The following is an 18,585-nucleotide window of genomic DNA, read 5'->3' as shown; positions in this document are numbered from 1 at the left end:
ACCAAGGAAGCAGAGTGGTTCGAAGATTATTTCCCCCACATGCTGATCAAAACCCCATGAAATCATCTTCCTAGGTTCCTTTTGTTTTTTAGACCCCCTTTCTCTTTTGGATGGTGCCAGGCAGGGGACACATTTTGTTTGTGCGAGCTTCATTTTCTGTGCGGGCTATCGTGGGGCCAGCATTTTTTTGTCACATGTGTTAATATCACTGTCTTCGGATCTGTCAAAATGAAGAATCGCTTGCTCTCTGTGCCAGTGCTGATCTGATAGTCTGTCTTATTTGCAAAGATCCAGACCTTCCTCGGCACCAAAATACAGAAACAAGGCATAGGTCTTAGAGCTCTTTTTGTCCTTCATCAAACGCAATGCCCAGTGTTGTGATATTACCAGCAGCCGGAACTCAGGGGTCTCCTGTGGTCTGCAGGGTCCAGCCTCAGGTCAGGAGCTGCTCTCTGTGTGATGGGGGGTCGGTGATACAGAACCTCTCACCCAGACCCTAATCCCTCTTTAGGAAACGAAGGAGGCCCTAAAATGCCTAATGGTAATCTTTCTTGGACCCTAGAGAATAATCTTCACCCTGGGTGAAACTGACTCTTGCCTCTCTCCAGGGTAAAAACTCCTTACCCTTCTGCCCATGATGAGATTTTATCAACCTGCCCTTCTGGTTTTTTGGGGAAAATCATGAGCCATATTTTTACAAAAATAATTTTGAAGATAGATAATATCTATCTTAATATCTAGGATGGAATATAATTATGTATGATTAAATATAATAATACATTAATGAATTATTGATAATTAACATAATTTAAATTTAAAATAATTTAAAATAATAAATAATAAAGATAATAGATACCATAACAATATATAATACATAAATATAAAGTATATTTATAGATAAAAGATATTATCTATATTATCTATCTTCCATATTATAGTTATCATATATTATATATGATAATATATTCTGTAATACATAACTATAATATAGAAATAGATAATATTTATCCAATTGTATATTATTCATGTTATCTAATATTAAATGAGTATCTATATTATCTATCAGTATAGCTATAGATACAGATAGAGATAGAGATAATACAAGGAATTAAGTATAATAGTTACATAAAGAACATCAAGCAAAATCTAAGCATCTTCATCCCCAGGAAAATCTACAGATAATTTACCAGGAAAGGTTGTAGGCCAGGGTTGCATTCTTGGTTTGACATCTATGGCCCCAATTTATTCACACTCCATTCCCATCACAAAGAAAAGTGGATACATGTTAGGTTATAAGAAGTTTACCCCCTCTGTGGGTTTTCCTGATAATATTCATAATATTCACTATCGAATTCCTTTGGCAGGTGTTCTTAAGCTTAGCTTAATGGGCATTCATTAAGTCGGGCCTGTTACCATATCTTCAATAAAATACATATTATGACTAAAGATATTTGATCAATTATTTCAATAAAATTCGTTTCACTTGGGATACTAGGATCTTTGCCTTTAATACCACAGGCTTCAGAGAACTGTCAAAAGGATCCATGACACTGAAAAGTTAAGAATGCTTAAGAGAGTAGAAAATGTCTTTCTACATTATCAGCAGTTTCATTAATTGAGTTGTCACAGGTCTTAGTTCTGTCTTCTGTGGTCTCACCATCACGCCTCTGTTGGATTGTGCCGTGTGTGATTGTTGATCTTTGGGCAGAACACTACTTTCAATACAGTAATAGTGCGATTCATAGTGGAAATTTTCTTCAAATTTATTTCAGCGTTGACTGAACAGCTCTTATGTGCTAGTTACTATCTAGCCAAAGAGGACACTAGGTCAAAAACATATATATATTACTGCTCTTCACCGGCTTACGATCAAAGGGATGTGTGTGTGTCTGTGTGTGTGTGTGTGTGTGTGTGTGTGTGTGTGTGTGATGAGTTCTTCATTTATGTTTCTCCCACAGATCTTGGAGGCATCTGAGGTTTAATGAGGACTTTCCAGCATTCCAGACTGCTGCCCTGCAATGAAGCTGTGAGTCAGAGTCTCTGGGTCTAAGAAGTTGGCAACAATGTGGAACCCCAGCACAGCCAACCTGACTAACCTTCAGTCCGAGCAGAATCCCAAAAGGAGTCTGGCCTGAAATCAGAGCAAGCCTAGAGAAAGACTTGCTTGTTAATGGAAACAGGAAAGGAGAGAAGGGTTTGCAACAAATTGCAGCAGACTTTCCACCATTCTAAAGAGCCCACCTTCCTTATCAACCAGGCCCTTCTCTGTGGTGACTCCCATTCTAGCCTTTTGCCAGACACAGAGAATGTCAGTCATGCAGGAAAAATAAAGACAGGACCTCAGAAAGCGAGACCTGGAACGGTAATACTCTCAAAACAGTCCAGTAGGAGAATTATGTCGGAAAGTCAGCCCAGCCCCCCGGTGATCCCATCCCGCAGGCCTGGATTCCGGGTGTGCTATATCTGTGGCCGAGAATTTGGGTCCCAGTCAATTGCCATTCATGAACCCCAGTGCTTGTTGAAGTGGCGGATTGAAAACAGCAAGTTGCCCAAGAACCTGAGGAGGCCAGAGCCCTCCAAACCTCAGCCTCTCGGGGGCAGTGGGTCCTACGGTCTTCAGGCAGTGAACGACGCAGCGTTCCAAAGTTCCCAGGCTCAGCTGCTGCCCTGCGAATACTGCGGCCGCACGTTCTTGCCAGATCGGCTTCCCGTTCACCAGAGAAGCTGCAAGCCCAAGGATGATGGGACCAGAGCACCAACCCTCAGCAGTTCTGATGATCGTGCTGGTCCCAGGAAGGCTGCTGGTGGCATCCCCGTCCGACCACAGACTCTCATCTGCTACATTTGTGGTAGGGAGTTTGGCACTCTGTCCCTTCCCATTCACGAGCCCAAATGCCTGGAAAAGTGGAAAATAGAAAATGACCGGCTCCCCAGGGAGCTCCGCCGACCACTCCCACAGAAGCTTCAGCCACTTCCCACTGGACAGTCCAACCAAGGGGGGCCAAGTCAAACCCAGCTGGTGCCCTGTCCACGCTGTGGCCGGACCTTTGCCCCGGACCGCCTTCTGGTACACCAGAGGAGCTGTAAAGCTCAACCTAGTGGGCCAAAGATTCAGAATTTAACCTTAGGGAGTAAAGATGCCCTAAGAGAGTCCACTAATTCCAAACAGCAAAGGAACATGGAGGCACCCACGGTGACTGATAAGGTAATTCATGCCTCGTGAGATGCATTGAGTGGACCCATGGGTACATTGAGAGAAAACTGTCCCCAGGGGATATGAAAGAAATGAGAGAATGAGAGAAAACTATCCCCAGAATCAGCTGCCTCAGCCCCTAGAATGGTTTCTTTCAATGCCTTGCCTCTGCCTCAGTGCAGCCTGTCCTGGTTGACCCCTGTCGGACCCTCTATCTTGGTTGGCAAAGTCGATCTAAGAACATCCCTGCCCGGTGGGTTTATAGTCCTCTTCCACTCTGCCTCCTCAAAGAAAGAGAGATGGACGTCCTTCTTCCCTGATTCCTCATACCAATAATCCTTGGGAGAGACTGTTATTTGAAAATGAGTCATTAATGCTGTGACTACATTGCAGAGATATAATTCCCATTCCAACAGCCAATATTTATTACCGGTTTATTTTAGTCATCTACCTTAGGAATTCATTCTTGGCAATGCCGGGTTATGCTGAGTTTATCTTACTAAAATAGAATCTGTGTCAAAAACCCCAAATGACTTTAGCAACAATTAGGCACTGGAGCCCTCACAGAAAGAGACGTGCTCCTCCAATACAGCATGTTTTCTTTTAACGTGATTATGATATGCGGGACATAAGCCCCAGGGCACACCCTGAACCGACGAGGTGTGGGTTCATGGTTCTGGGAAGGGCTCAGTTCCCACTGCTGTTCTGAGTCCTGTGTTTGGGTTGGCCAGCAGGCACTGCTCCCCACTTGGGGACTTGGGAATAAGCATGACGCCGTGGGTCCCTAACCCGTATGGTGAAGTATTGTTTACCTGAAGGTTCACCATCAACCATAACTGGGCAAGAATGCTTATGAGGTTGACTCCCCACAAGCCGTCTCCTTGTGCTTTGTCCTGCCATTAAGCCTGGGCGGATGTGACTGCACCATTCTGTGACATCCTTACAGGATATCAAATCATGAGAAATAGGCAGTGGTAAAAATATTTTCTCTATGGTTTGCTACCTAGAACACCTCACCTGTAGGGATGCTTTCCTTTTTTTTTTTTTTTTTTTTTTAAGTAGGCTCCACGCCCAATGTGGGGTCAAACTCATGAATCCAGTATCAAGAGTTACATTCTTTACTGACTGATCCAGCCAGGCACCCCTTTCTTTCTTTCTTTTTTTTTTTAAGATTTTATTTATTTGACAGAGATCACAAGTAGGCAGAGAGGCAGGCGGGGAGGGGTGGGGGGAAGCAGGCTCCCTGCTGAGCAGAGAGCCCGATGGTGGGACTCGATCCCAGGACCCTGAGATCATGACCTGAGCCAAAGGCAGCAGCTTAACCCACCGAGCCACCCAGGTACCCAGGCACCCCTATCTTTTAATGGATGGTTTGGGGGCAGCAGTTTACCCAAGTTCTTCTAAAAGATTAAACCAGAAGGACTGGGGGTTAGGGGATGGGAAGTAGCCTTTTTTTTTTTTTTTACTTTTTACTGCAACTTTTCTTCCTTACTTTTGTATTGCATTACATTGGCAGTCTTCTGGTACTTTTCTCTCACTTCCGTGTTTAAAATGAAATGATTAGAAACTTACTGGTTTAGAAGATTCCAAGACTATGATCATAAAGCCCAAGAGTCAGACTAAGAGAGGCTGGGCGAGTTTTCCGATGAACACTGAAGAAAGAATGGTTAGTTTCTGTACCGAAATCAAAACCCACACTCTTAAGTGTGGCATGAGCTGCAGGCTGGTCTCATAAACATGATCTGCTTTTCCCATCTCCTGGCTGTTGCTTTTCTTCCAAAATGTGTGGGGTCTGGATTCAGAGAACACAAGAATCTGTGTCTCAGGGCCACGAATCGGCGAGTCCATTAGCTCTCTGACTCGCAGCCCTGTTTCCTGAGTGTATGCATTTGCTTCACATGTTCTCAGTACAGATCTGGAGATAGGGAAGAGCGTGGTCAGGATTCCTGTGCTCGTTGTTGTAACACATACTTTGTGCCAAGAGACTGAGCACAGCGTGTTCTCACTCAGTCGTGACTGCTGAAAGAGGCTGGCCTGGGCTCACGGCTTCCCAGGAAGACCCCTCCTGCCTCAGCCAGGCGTCTGGCGGGGAGATGTCAGAAGAGGAGGCCACAGCGGTGGCCCTCGGTGACTCGGGCGTTTAGATCAAAGCGGGGGCTATCCATCAGAACAAAGACATCTGGAGGACATGGCTGTGTCACAGCACCACCAACCCTGCTCCTGGACCTGAGGAGCCTCAGGGCAGCAGGAAGTTGGCGCTCATGGCTGTCAGTCGTGTGCTGGCCCATTTGGGGACCACACAGGCTTTCATGAAGGGCATAGGAAGGTCATCCAACATAGGGTCCCTTTCGTTGCCAGACTTAAAGCAAGCTTGCATGAATTAAAATGGAGAAAACTGGTAGGCTTCAGAGAGGCATAAGATCTCTTGAAGCAAGGGACTTGATTTCTTCCCTAGAAGAGGTATTTGCCATTCCACAGTGCTTTTCACCAGGAAACCTCTCCCAGGCAGTGTGGTTTTCTCGTTCAGTTACGATTTGATCTATTGCTGTTTTTCTTCCTTTGTGTCATTGAAAATTTAGAAGTACAATTTCATTGTATCATTCAAAATTGAAATATTATGGAAAATCATCCATTTCCCCTGAAGATCACTGCCTTGTGCACGATTAGATATCCATATTTCATCTGCCGGTGACAGCCGACTTCTGGCTTTGGCACAGGCCTGTTCTTGTCGCCCTTCCGATGTGCGCTGCTTCTCTCGTCAATCAGATTCTAGAATCGTTATCTGACGGCGGATCAGCATCAGAGCTTGCCTGGTGCTCCCAGAAGGCTCAGTCTCGTAGAGAATTCGGGTGAGGGAGAATATTTTCAGCACCATGATTGCGGGGCTTGGAAAACGATTCACTCAGGTCAGGCAACAATACTGTTCCGCTGGCAGAGTGAATTATGCCTCTGCTCAGAATGTTCCTCCAACATAGACTGGCTCAGTTCTTTTATGACACAGGCGCTGCTGTTACCCTTCAATCAAACCCAAACGCAAATAAATACCGCCTGAGATGAGTTCTCCGAGACTTCCGCGGGCATTTTGCTCTAGCTCTGCTTTGCCCGCTAACCACCTCAGGCGCTTGAGTTATCCTGTTGTGTCTCCTCCAGAACACAAGGCTGCATTTACCCTTTCTGATCTCACAGGCGAACTCTGAAGGACGCTAAGCAGTATCTAAGCGGGATAAAACCCTGAGTGAGGATCTTTATTTCGAAGGTGTGGCAGCTCTGGGGTCGCTGCACCTGCATGATATGGTTTCATGAGCTGAATCGCCCTTTCTTTCTTTCCTCCAAAAACAAATGGGAAGGCTGCATAAGCAATCTCCACCTTAGCAAGATTTTAAAAGTGGTGGTACATCCAGATGAAGTTTCGATGCCTAATATGGAAACCCATAGATTATCCTTTTAAATGTTAATATTGCATTTAGTTCGTCTATTAAATTTTAGTCTCTTTAGTAAGCCTACTGTCTATTTTAGTAAGCAATTTCCTAAGTGAAGCTGACGGGTACAGTAATAGAGGTCATTACTGCTCTTGATTCTAATGAGTGAATAAATTTTAGTGCTAGCATTTTAATATTTGGGGGAAAATGTTGCCCTTTTCTAAAACCCGATCATCTTTCATTCTTTGATTTCAGGCCCTTTTTGGCTAATTGGAACACAGATCAGCAGTTAATTAAATATCACTACAAACCAAAATGAAGCCTTAGTCTCATTATCTTTTATTGGTTAGATAATGCTTGGGGTTATTTTCTTAGAATTCTGCTTGTAACCTGTGAAACATTGTTCCTAAAAATCCCAAAATATATTATGAATTAGGCGTTCTTTAAGGAAATCATCTCTTTCCGTAAATGATTCTCTCTGAATCTAGTTTTAAGCTACCTTTGTCATCCTCGATATTTAGGTTTGAACTAAGAGCCCATCAGACACATCTCTAGCATCTGGTGCTGCCATCTGGTGTTTTAAAGTAAGGTCTCTGTGCTGTCAAAAATACTATTCTCCTGTTACCTCCAAATATATTAGAGAAGGTGTCCTTATAATAGAAGCACATTTGCATCTACTGGGTTAGAAATATTTGGAGTTTAGGTAAAAACACAGAAGAAAGGAAATCGACTTTTTATTGAATACCTTTACGATCAGCCCTATGTATGCATGATCTCCTTTGAATTTTACCATAACACAGATACAGTTTTCCCACTTTCCATCTGGGGAGACAGATGTGAAACAACCTGTCCAAAGTTACACAGTGGGTTTGCTAGTGGGTGTCAGAACCAGATCTGATTCCAAAGACCCTATCTTTTCAAGTCTAAGATACAAAAAGGGTGTTCAACAGAGGATAGAAGTGTGTTTATCCAGCAAATATTTGTTGTTAGGCATTGGGCTGAGTCCTCAATAGAGAGTCAAAAAAAAGTTACAGTTGATCTCATGGAATTTTTATTCTTATGGAGGAAATAATAGGAACTAAATATAGAATTCCAAATTGTGATATGACAGTGTCTAATGGTGGGAGCTTGACATACAGAATCTTGGTTAGAGAAATCCTCTGGGAGGAAGTGATATTTCAGCTGCACCATGACAGGTAAGAAAGAATTAGCCAGGAGTAAAGATGTGGGGAGAAGGGAATAGGGAGAGGAAGAGACATTCTGGCCGAAGCTCATGAGGCCAGAGCTCGATGAGGGAGGTGACAGGCATACAAGATGAGGCTATAGAAGCAGTAAGTCCCTGAAGTTGCCCAGCGAACAGAGGTCATCCGTTGTGTGGCTCTTGAGGGGGTCCAGCTGAGAGAAGATGAAGCTTGGCCAAGCACGTTGATAGCCAAGATGGAGATGAGGTATAATAGACATAATTTGGTGGCAGTTGGGATGTTGGAAGTGTTGAGGAGGGGTCGAATGTGGCTCACAGACTTCTGGCTTGAGTAAATGCTCTGGTGCCATTTTCTAAAATAAGTCTGGAGTCAGGGGAGGATCTTGGAGGTTAAGACCAATAGCTCCTTTCTGGACGCAGCAAACTCAAAGTCCTTGTGAGAAATCTAAGTGGGTAAGTCAGGCTGAATATAGAAGTCTGGACCTCAAAAAAGAAGATTGGACTGGGATATATATTTGTGCATTATTAATATATATTTAAAGTCATCAGAAGGAGTTGTGGTTTGGAAAGGGAGACGCCAGGCTGAGCCCTGAGGCATTAAATGATGTAGCGGTTAGAGGAGAAGGAGCTGGAGAGTGAGAGCCTGGAGACACTGCAGAAAATGTCACAAACAAGGGTGTGGAAAGCAGTGTGGGATGCTGAGAGGTGGTGTAGGATGAGGGCCAAAAAAATACCTGTTCAACTTGGCAATGTGGATTGAGTCTCATAACCTTGGAAAGGACACATTCTGTGTAGTGCTGGGGGTTCCAGAGTGTGTGAATGATAAAGATCGTGTCCTTGGGGTATTGTTGCTGTGAGCATCTTTGCCACAGACATTGTGACATGTGACAATATGCCAAGAATGAACAGTGTAGAAGGTTTTCACGATGCAACACAAAGCTCAGTTTCAAATATGCATCCTTGTATTAGGAAAACTGATACCTCTATTAATGAAGGAAGAAATTAATACTTTTATTTCTTTCTATGTTTCATTATGTCCTTTTTACTGTTCCTCTTTTATTTTTCATTATTTCATCCTTCACGTCAAAATTGCCTTACTGCCCATTAGGTATGCAGCAAAAATGCTTGCGAAAGATGCTTACAGTAAAACTACCTAAAACCAGTCACAGGAGGGTGCGTTTTGAAATGTTTGGAAGACCAATGGGTAGGCTAGAAATAGAGATGTCAGGTTAAGAGAGGTTTCTATAGAAGATGGGAAACTCTAGAACATGTATGAATGTTTAGGATCCTGATTCAGTGGAGAGAGGGGGTTGAAGACGCAGGAGAGGTCATGGGGACAAGTGTGAACCCTGGGGAAGAAACACACAGTAGCGGGTGGGATCCTAGCACACTGGGAGGGTGGAGTTTGACAGGAGGCGACACTTACTCATGTCCAGAGGAGGTTGAATGAAGATAAGGCAAGTTTGTAGGCTGCTGGTGGGAAGATGAGGTAACTTGGATCTGTTCGCTTATAACTCATGTTTTCTCAATGAAATACCAGTCAAGTTTATCAAGCCCATCAAATGAGAAAAAGAGGCAGAGGGAGAAAAAGTTTGATTTTAAGAGTCTACTTAGTCATTTGTCTCTTCATGCCTTCAGTTAGACTGAGTTCCTAAAATCAAGACTAAGGCTAGGCTCCTGGAACCATTTACCTCTCTGATTCCCAAATACAAGAATGTCTTGGAAGTCTTTGGAGGTGGTAGATGAAACATTCAGTGGGATCCTTCTGGGGGTTCTTAGCCTTATAATCCTCTTAAGTGGCCTTAATTCACCTCCTCAGCTGTGTTGATGTCATGAAGACCAGCATCGACCTCACAAACTGCCCCCTGATGATGCTGACAGCTGGACCACTAATGTCCAACTCCATGTGCCATTTCTTCATCTTTCCTTGGTGCCAACCATGCCCGCATACCAGGGAAGCCATTCTTGGATCCCATGACTCTCAGGTGTACCAAGCACAACTGTAAGGTAACCAGACCATTTCTCTTCTGCACTCTTGATTCTAGAAGCCAGCCCAAAGGAATCTGTGCTTGTATATCATGTGTGGACTCTGTGTGTACTGAGGGTGGGGGAGTTACAAATTTCAGAGCAACAGCATTATCCGTGAGATTGAGGTATCACTTCCTAATATGAAAATGTGAAGAGTAATGCTCGTCTGTACCAATGACAGTTTAACATAATTATTTTTTTAAATCAGCTTCAAATTATAATTGTACATATGGTAGCAGAGACCCTAACAGGGTTACCTCATCCAGAGCCCAAAGACGAGAAATATTAGGTAGTTATTGCACTGGTGTTCCAATCTATGGCTTTCTGCTCCTATATTTGTTTAACAACTATACTGACTGTCACCTCTGTGAGAAGAGAGTATCATACAGAATAAATTCTATTAGTCAGTCCTAAAATGGACAAATCTACAACACACCACAGTCTCAAAACAATTAATTCAGCTTAAATAATTTCATACGTCTTTATGTGCTTGTTTTTCCCAGTCATTTCCGTCTCCCTACTTCCAGCCCCAAGCAGACATCTGTATTTTCTGATTGTAGATACTTAGTAAATTGTTGTGTAATGACTGAATGGATATGCATAGTCTTAGAAATCCAAATTCCAGGATCAACAACCAATATCTCTCCCAAGATTCTTAGAACTTCACCAAAGGCAATACAACCTTGAAGACGTTCTTTCTGAAACAGAGGTGATTCTCCTATGAGCAGAATCTCACTGCTAAATCGTTAGACAAAAGTTCAGCCTCTGACTTAGGACTCTCTCTTGCTTTCCCTTTATATGGTATAATTCACCTCCTTCTTACATCTACTTCCCTTTCAAATATTTACCTCGATGAGGTTGTGTTACATACGAAGAAATGTCCTAGAAATTGAAGGAGGGCCTGATACTCCCAGGAACTCAAGAAGTTTCCAATATTTCAATATATCAATATTCTAATATTCCTCTTTGCCTTCTCTCTGAGCTGCAGGGCCTGTTAGTATATAAGATGGAGACAAATCAAGCATTGGAAATAACCCAGCTTCCAAGTTCCAGGTCAGATAGTATCTATGATTTGCTTTTTTTCTCTCTATAAAACCTGGAAAAAAATGAATGGCTTTCTCTGTTTGTGAGTTTTTCCTCCCTTACTCTCATTGCTCCCTTGATGGTTCATTTTACCTGTGACCTGAAAGTCTTTGAGGGCCACAAGGTCAGGTCTTATGCAAAACAGAGAAGCACCAGAACCAAACACCAGGGACATCTTCCAGCCGTGTACTTCAAGGAAAGTCAGTCTTTATAATAATTTGGAAAGAGACTTACTTGATCGTACACCTCACCTTCTAACCAACATCCTTCTAAAACATCAGGAGCAAAAGCAGTTTTATCTCAAACGTGAGAAGAAGAAAAAGAAGGATGAAGAGGAGGAACAGGAGGAGAAGAAAAAAACTTCAGCCAAGAATCTGTATTCCTTTCAGAAGAAAAGACCAATTTGGAATTTGTTCTTTGACTTAACATTTTTCAGCCTTGTATCTCAGGATGAGCCCTTAAATAACTAAAATGCTAAGCCTATATTCCAAATACTTGTAGCTCATTTTAAAAAAAAATCAGGTACGTGCAGATACTTGAATATTAGCAGCCCTTCCAAATGATTGGTGAAGTCTTTCTTATCGTTCAAAGGAGCAAAACAAAACTCCAGATCATAAGTAATAGACTCTAATAGTGGGCCAATACACAGGCTGGGTCGGAAAATTCCTTAACGTGGCATCCAGTGATTTCCAAAAACAATTCAGTTTCAAACAACGATCCTTCCAGATGTGACATTTGGGTAGAATTGTTTGAAAACACCAGAAGGAAATGTGAAATACCAGTGGTTTCTAGACAATCAAATTGCAATTGTTGTGGTTTCAGATGGAGCTATACTGTTACTCCTATACATTAAAATGCTATTTATACTTTGCATGTGTATGGAGTGCCCGAGGGAATGGAAACTTAATTATACACATTCAGTCTCCATCAGGTTTGTTGAAATTATGCTTTAAATGGCTGCAGGCAAAATTCTTACTTTAGGAATGGAGTCTCTGATGACCCGGTCTCATATTCTGATCTCATTCTACTTGTTAGCGCCTTGTGTACACTCCCTGTCTCTAACAACCCTCACCTCTAGATATCGTTGGAAGGGGCTTGGGAGAATCTGAGAAAATCCTTCACAGGAAAATCTTTCATAGGATTATCCGCATTTTTGAAAGAGGATCTGGAAGGAGGGCGGTGTTCAACCCAAAGGAAAGAACATTCAAGGTAGTCAAGAGAACAGACGTGGGAATTGTGCTGGTTTCTCTCAAATCCTACCCAGTGGCTGATTCTGCAGACAAATAAGACTGAGCATGATGCTCTGCTAACCATTGATGACCTTACCTCCACCATGTTTCTAGAAGCAGCTGGAATCAGACAGACCTGGAATCTGCTAATAGATGAACAATGAACTCACAGACCTTCGAGCCAATTACTAAATTTCTCCAGCTTCTGTCACCCCACTGTGAGAGGCTGAAATGAAAGCTCTCCCACACAGGACCCAGGATGGGTGTCTGACAAATTGTCCCTTGTCAGCTCCTTCCTGCCCCTTCGCAGTGGCAAGGGCAGAAGAGCTACTCTCTGAAGAAAAACAAGCTTCACTACTTATTAACTACTCTGTGCCTCAGTTTCCTGATTTGTACAACAGGGCTCTGATTCCTGCCCAGGGGATTATAATGAGAATTATTGGAATTAAAGCATGTTAAGTGCTTAGTACAAGTCCTGGAACTTAGAAAGTGCTGGAGCATGATTAGCAGCTACTCGGTCAGATATTCTCAATATTGCCATGTTCCTAAGGATTTCTACAAGAGCTTTTGTCCTTTTCTCCACACATATGGAGGAGAAAAACTTTTCCTCTTATTTCTCCATCCAAACTTTCTGCCTTTTCTGATATGCTTTGTGCACTTAACCACAGACATTTCAATTATTTGGCCCTGGCAGAAGGAATCAGGAGTGTGGAAAATCTAAAACATCCATGAAGGCCCAACTCCTCTATGTTTAATTTTGTTGTGCAGAAAGAGGAACACGGTCAATGGCATGACACCCATCCAAAGAGCCTCAGAGTCCCTCAGCCTCGGGCAGGACGCGCCCTGCTTTTGACAGCCAGTGATCAGGAGTGGGGAAGCAAAACATCCTCCGGCAAGCAGACAACTTGTGGGTCATGCCCGGTTCCCGGGAGCGTGGTTACTATGTGGTCTTGGAAACCATCCTCAGCCTTTAAAGTAAAAACTTCTTCAGACCTCGGGATGGGTGTCAAGACTCTGGTCGAGTTCTGTTGGAATTGCCTGAGGGCTAAATTCAAAGAAAGCAGGGAATTCTTGTTGTGACCATCTGTTAATTTTCACTGCACATGCTTTAAAAACAAATTAACAAACAAAACAAAAACAAAAACACCTCCCCTGTGACCTGGAGGGTTTTGAATTCCACAGTCCCAGGTTTAGTCCTTTGACTCCCAGCTAAAACGCAAAGATTTCATTGATGGATAACAAACCCTCTTTAGCTATTGGCACATGAATGCCCATTAACCACAAGTTCGGTCATCTCTTAGAAATGAGATAGAAACCAAATACCTTTGATTGGAGAGAGGTATAGGGAGATAGCTACTCAGGGCCTTCCCCTCCTCAAGTGCTTTCAGGATTTGGGTAGGCTGCCTGGAAGGCAATAGGGAGTGGTGGAGCCTGTGGTATTTTGGAGAGTAAGTTCTCCCCAAAGATATCACATTTAAAACTTTTAAGAACCTCACGCTGGTCAAGTACAACAAGACTGCCTGTTGGCTGAAATGGTCATTGGTCCATCGGGTTACAGTCAGAGATCCAGAGTATGAAGCAGAGGGAAGGGAGTTCTGGGGGGTAGCCTGGCTAAGATGCTGTGAAAGGGACAGCCTGAGTCGTGAAGGACCCATGAAGGGATGCACGTAGTTAAGTGACAGTTGAGAGCAGGGACCACTGGCCTGTGCATTCCATACCTGAACACAGGGTAACTTACCCCAGGAGCCAACTGTCATTTGGATCACCCATGGGAGTCCCCAAACCATGGAGGCTGTTCTTGTGAGTCAAACATCCAGGAGCGAAACCTAAGAATTTTACAGGGCTACAGAAAGTACAGGACCCTAGAGAGATTCCACAATCTGGAGAGTAGTTTTTAGAACTTAGAGTCTGAGTTTAAACATATTAGTGGGTGAAGAGGTTAAAAAATGCTTCCTCCACTCAGTGGGCTCCTTTGTCACCCAGACTCTGCTTTTGACTAACTTCACACGGAGTGGGCTCCGGGCATGCCACAGAGGGACCTGTCCACCTGACCTATTGTCCAGAGAAAGAGCTCAGGAGAAAGTGAAAAACTATTTCCCAAGTAAAGGTAGGGAATGAAGTATGGTTATCCCAACTATTGGGACCAGTTCCTGGGTCTGTATCTAGCATGGTGTCTGGCACCTGGTCTGTAACCAGAAGATTCTTCCTGAGCAACAGTATCTGGGCTACCTTGAATCACCTCCAGACAGATAGCCCATTCCTCCAGATGCATTTCCACATAGGGTAGGTATCAATCTTCCAAAAGCCTGTGCTTTTAGGAGGTGTCTCTGGGTGCTTTCTCTTCACAGTGCGACTTCAGTATCAATATTTAGAATCTCAAAGCTCTCCTGGCTTTTGTGAAGTTGAAAAAAAGCTGATGAAACCCAGATATCGACAGACTAGCCATACTGTGCTCATTACCAGTTCCACTCCCAGAAACAAAGTACATGTCAACATATAGACGAATGGTCTGCGGCCAAGTCTTGAGACAGGCAAGATTGCCATGCTTATCCCTCCCATGGTCATTACTTTTTAATTTTGCATCTTGTGATTTCTACCATTACAGATTAATGATCACAACCAGATGGTTTGAAAACATGTTAAGGCCGGGCACCTTTCTCTAATGTACTTATCAAAGTCATGGTTTAGACCAACGGAGATTGTTTCTTTTTCAGGATGTTCTCACCTCTGGGTTCCTAGATTCCTCTTTGACTCTCAGGTTAATGAACATCCCCAAATAGACACAGGACATATGACTGTTTTGATGGAGGGATGTTATGAGGCAACCTTAACAAAAGGACAATAGGGAACCCAGGGCACTCTTAACCTTGCTTAAGAGTCTGCCTTCAGCTCAGGTCATGATCCTCAGGGTCCTGGGATCAAGCCCCACGTTGGGCTCTCTGCTCAGTGGGGAGTCTGCCTCTCACTCTTACTCTCCCTTTGTACTCTCCCTCTGTCTCTTTCTTTCTCAAGTAAATAATAAAATCTTTAAAAAATAAAAATAAAAAAGGGCAATTAAACTTACTGCATTTTTAGTTTCATTTCCAAGTAACATGTGAAGCATGTTCCTTGGAGGAAAAAGGCAGGCATTTCATTTACATACATTTTTGGCCATAAAATGACATCTTTTACATTTTGATGTGGTTGCTTCAGCGTAGCCCCACTGAAATGACCTCCTAGAAAGGAACAGGCCAACAGCTTTCATGATGGCAAAGAAATCCAGCAAACGTCTGCTTCCCAGTGCGTGAACGTGGGAGGCTTCCTCTGTTCTCTAGTGGCCTTCTAGAACCAAAGCTCTCAGGACTGACTCTCTCTCTTTCCTCTTGAGGGGAATTGAGAGAATGATAACTGTAGGCTGGAAGGAGGTCAAGGACATAGCCAAAGGAAATGTAAAGGCATGGATAGTTTGAAGCAAAGAACGCCTTTGGATATCCCTGACATCACCTGCAGAAAGTGACTGACCTGACCTGTGTCCTTTGTGCTCGCTCTCTCTCTCTCTCTCTCTCTCTCTCTCACACACACACACACACACACACGCACTCATATACTAAAGGATTTTGAAGTTCCTTTTACTGGAAGATAGAAACTGGCATGAGTGATGTTCCCAACAGACCAGATGCCATGCATATGGGCATGGGGGAATAGCCCTACTTTCAAACTACTCATCTCTGCCCCAGAGCGAGGGCCTGACAGTCTAGAATTGGACTTTCCTGAATGAAATTATATGTGAACGGGGTTGCTGCTCCCCGGTGCATTATCCCTGTTAAAAATGTTAATGTTCGGTGTCGGGGCGGGGGGACTCAATCAAATGTTTTCTAATTCTCTCTAGTTCTTTTTCTTTTTTCATTTTTCTTCCGTGACATTTTTTTTTTCTCCTTTCAAGAATTTCTTGGGAGACAAATTAAAAGCGTGCAAACCTAGACGTCTTAACAATAGTCTCTAGTGCCCGGCAAACGTCGCTCTAAAATACATCATTTGATTCTGCAATTTCCTCTGATGAGGTGTACTGCTGACTTGAAATTGACTGCAATCCGTGATCACTGCAAAGCAAAGTACTCCCCCAAACGAGGTCTGCATGAGTGGTTTTTAACCAGCTTTATTGAGGAATGATAGACAAACAATAAATTACGTTCATGAAACTCACGCAACTCAATGAGTTTTGACAGTTTTATGTACCTGTTATATCACCACCGTAATCAAGATACAGAACGTTTTCATCACCCCGAAGATTCCTTATACACTTCATTCTTGCTTCTACCTCCTGGTGACCCCTGATTTGACTTTTAAGCACCACAGTTTCGTGCAGATTTTCTCTCCCTGGAATCCGGCAGCAATGGGCTCTTTCATGTCTGGCTGCTCTCAGCCTCATGGCTCTGAGTGCTATCCATGTTGGTACAAGCATCAGTGGTACTTATTGCTAAGGCCATGCCATGGCAGTGTGATACTTTATCTATTTAAGGGTGTTTCCAGTTGCCTTATTTTTTTTTTCTTAAAAAAATTTTTTTATGTTCAGTTAGCCAGCTTATACTAATACTAATATTAGTATAATAATACTATACTAATATATCATTAGTTTTTGATGTAGTGCTCAACAGTTCATTAGTTGCATATAACACCCAGTACTCATCATAACATGTGCCTTACTGCTTTTATTATCACTTAAGAATGCTTTCTACTTCAGGGAAGGCAAAACCTACCTGCGTTTTCTCAACAAGAAAGAAATCAAGACGGTTTAATCTGTGACAAGTATCAAATGCCCCAACGTGAGCCATGCCTTCATCTGATTCTGTCTCAAAAGGATGAGGTCCTCATCCTTACACTCAGGTCTCAGTACGATCAAGACACTTTTCATTACTTTTCTCATTGCCCTCCCTCTGTCTGACATTCCAAACAGCACTGTGCCTTAGCTGTGGCTGATGCCACTCAGTTGGCAGAGAAAGTACTGGCTGCAGGTCTCTTCTGTGCAATCATGCCCCAGCGCCTGAGGCATGTCTAGTTTCTTGTGGCAGGCAGGTGGAGTCTGGGATCAGGACCAAAGTGGAAAGGTGGCAGGAAGCTTTGAAGAGGTGCCAACCTTTCGGTGTGCCTATTTTGAATAGACTGGTCCTTGCTCTCATACTCTCTCTAATCAGTCTTCATGACCGACTTTAATGTGCTCATATTAACTGACTACAGTAATATTAAATAGTTGTTGAACAGGTCAAGTATTTTTCTACCTATTCAACAGCCCACTTTACTGGATTCTGGCCAAAACCCTTCCTTCCTTCCTACGGCAGGCTCCTGTGGGGCTCTGTCTATCATGGCACTTAACCAATTTTTCCTTCTAATTGAACAAGTAGTTGATATGCTAGTCTCCATTACTAAAGAAAGCTAAGGATTGGCATGCCACATAACCTCCAGCACAGGGAAGATGCTATCCTCCGTTTAAACATTTATTGCTGGAAGGAGCAGTTGAGTAAAGTCATGAAGGTAGGAAAAGTTGAGGACTGTTGGCTCTAGCTTTAGATCTGGTGTTGAGTTTGGTGTGGCTAGTAGACCTGTTTCATAGGTCTAAGGTTGGCATGAGTGAAATCAACATGAAATGTTTGGCCTTTCTTCTGTAGCCACGGAAAACCACAGAAATTCTGGATACCACATCAGACACACCACGTCTGCACAAAACATAGTCAAGTGCAGAGAAGAGAGGGGGGAACCTGGGAGGCTGAAAATTCTATGTTGATTTGTCAGTCCAGCCACAATTGGACAACGGAGGACCCAGGGGATGGTTCAATCCATCCATCCCCCCAGATTATCTCTTTGGCTGCCACTTTTTAGCATAAGATGGCTAATACCATACGGTCCCACTTAGCTATTTCTGAAATCATACTTTGGCTAACGCTACCAGGTCAGACAACCGAGGCTGAAAAAAATGAAAATATCTGGAAGTGCTGTATTTAGATTATCTTAGGTGGAAACAAACTCATGCTAAATTCTGTCTTCAGATTTTTTTTTCCAGGCCTCTTTATCACTTTTTTAAAGTAATGGAGTAAAATTCTAGGGCTTCAATTAAGTTATGTCATATAAACATGTGACTGATGTATGTTCAACTATGAATGGCTGACAAAATAAAATGGTACCATTGGAATAATGTAATTTAAGATACTGTAAATATTTTCATTTTGCATTACAGTTTTATTTTATGCTATGCAAAACTATTCATTTATAACATTAATTCTAGGTCCAGTTACTAATTGATGACAACACTAGATTGGATTATATACACAGGCTTGATTATACCATCTTTTATCAGTTATTTAAGGAATGTTCAGAAAGTACTTTGGACTCCACTTGATTTTTCCATTTAGGACTAATTGGATTACCTAATCCCAACTGAAGTTTTGACCCTGGAGTTGA

The 18,585-nt window shown here is 42.9% G+C and overlaps 1 protein-coding gene across 4 annotated transcripts in view; it reads left to right on the top strand.

Annotated features, from left to right (window-relative positions):
* LOC125100889 (zinc finger protein 474) overlaps positions 1-18,585 on the top strand; it is a 57,864-nt gene that overhangs the window by 24,748 nt on the left and 14,531 nt on the right. For 3 of the 4 annotated variants that reach the window (XM_047731380.1, XM_047731379.1, XM_047731378.1), the window contains one exon: positions 1,959-3,205. In XM_047731380.1, coding sequence (XP_047587336.1) covers positions 2,171-3,205 — 1,035 coding nt within the window. In that variant the 5' untranslated portion in view covers positions 1,959-2,170. Of the gene's footprint in view, positions 1-1,958; positions 3,206-9,696; positions 9,821-18,585 lie in introns of those variants that run through there. The other variant, XM_047731381.1, reaches the window with a different exon arrangement.

Source organism: Lutra lutra, chromosome 5 (genome assembly GCF_902655055.1).
Source record: "Lutra lutra chromosome 5, mLutLut1.2, whole genome shotgun sequence".
Taxonomy (NCBI): domain Eukaryota; kingdom Metazoa; phylum Chordata; class Mammalia; order Carnivora; family Mustelidae; genus Lutra; species Lutra lutra.
The sequence above is the reverse complement of the archived record's forward strand: the minus strand, read 5'-3'. Positions and strand labels throughout refer to the sequence as shown.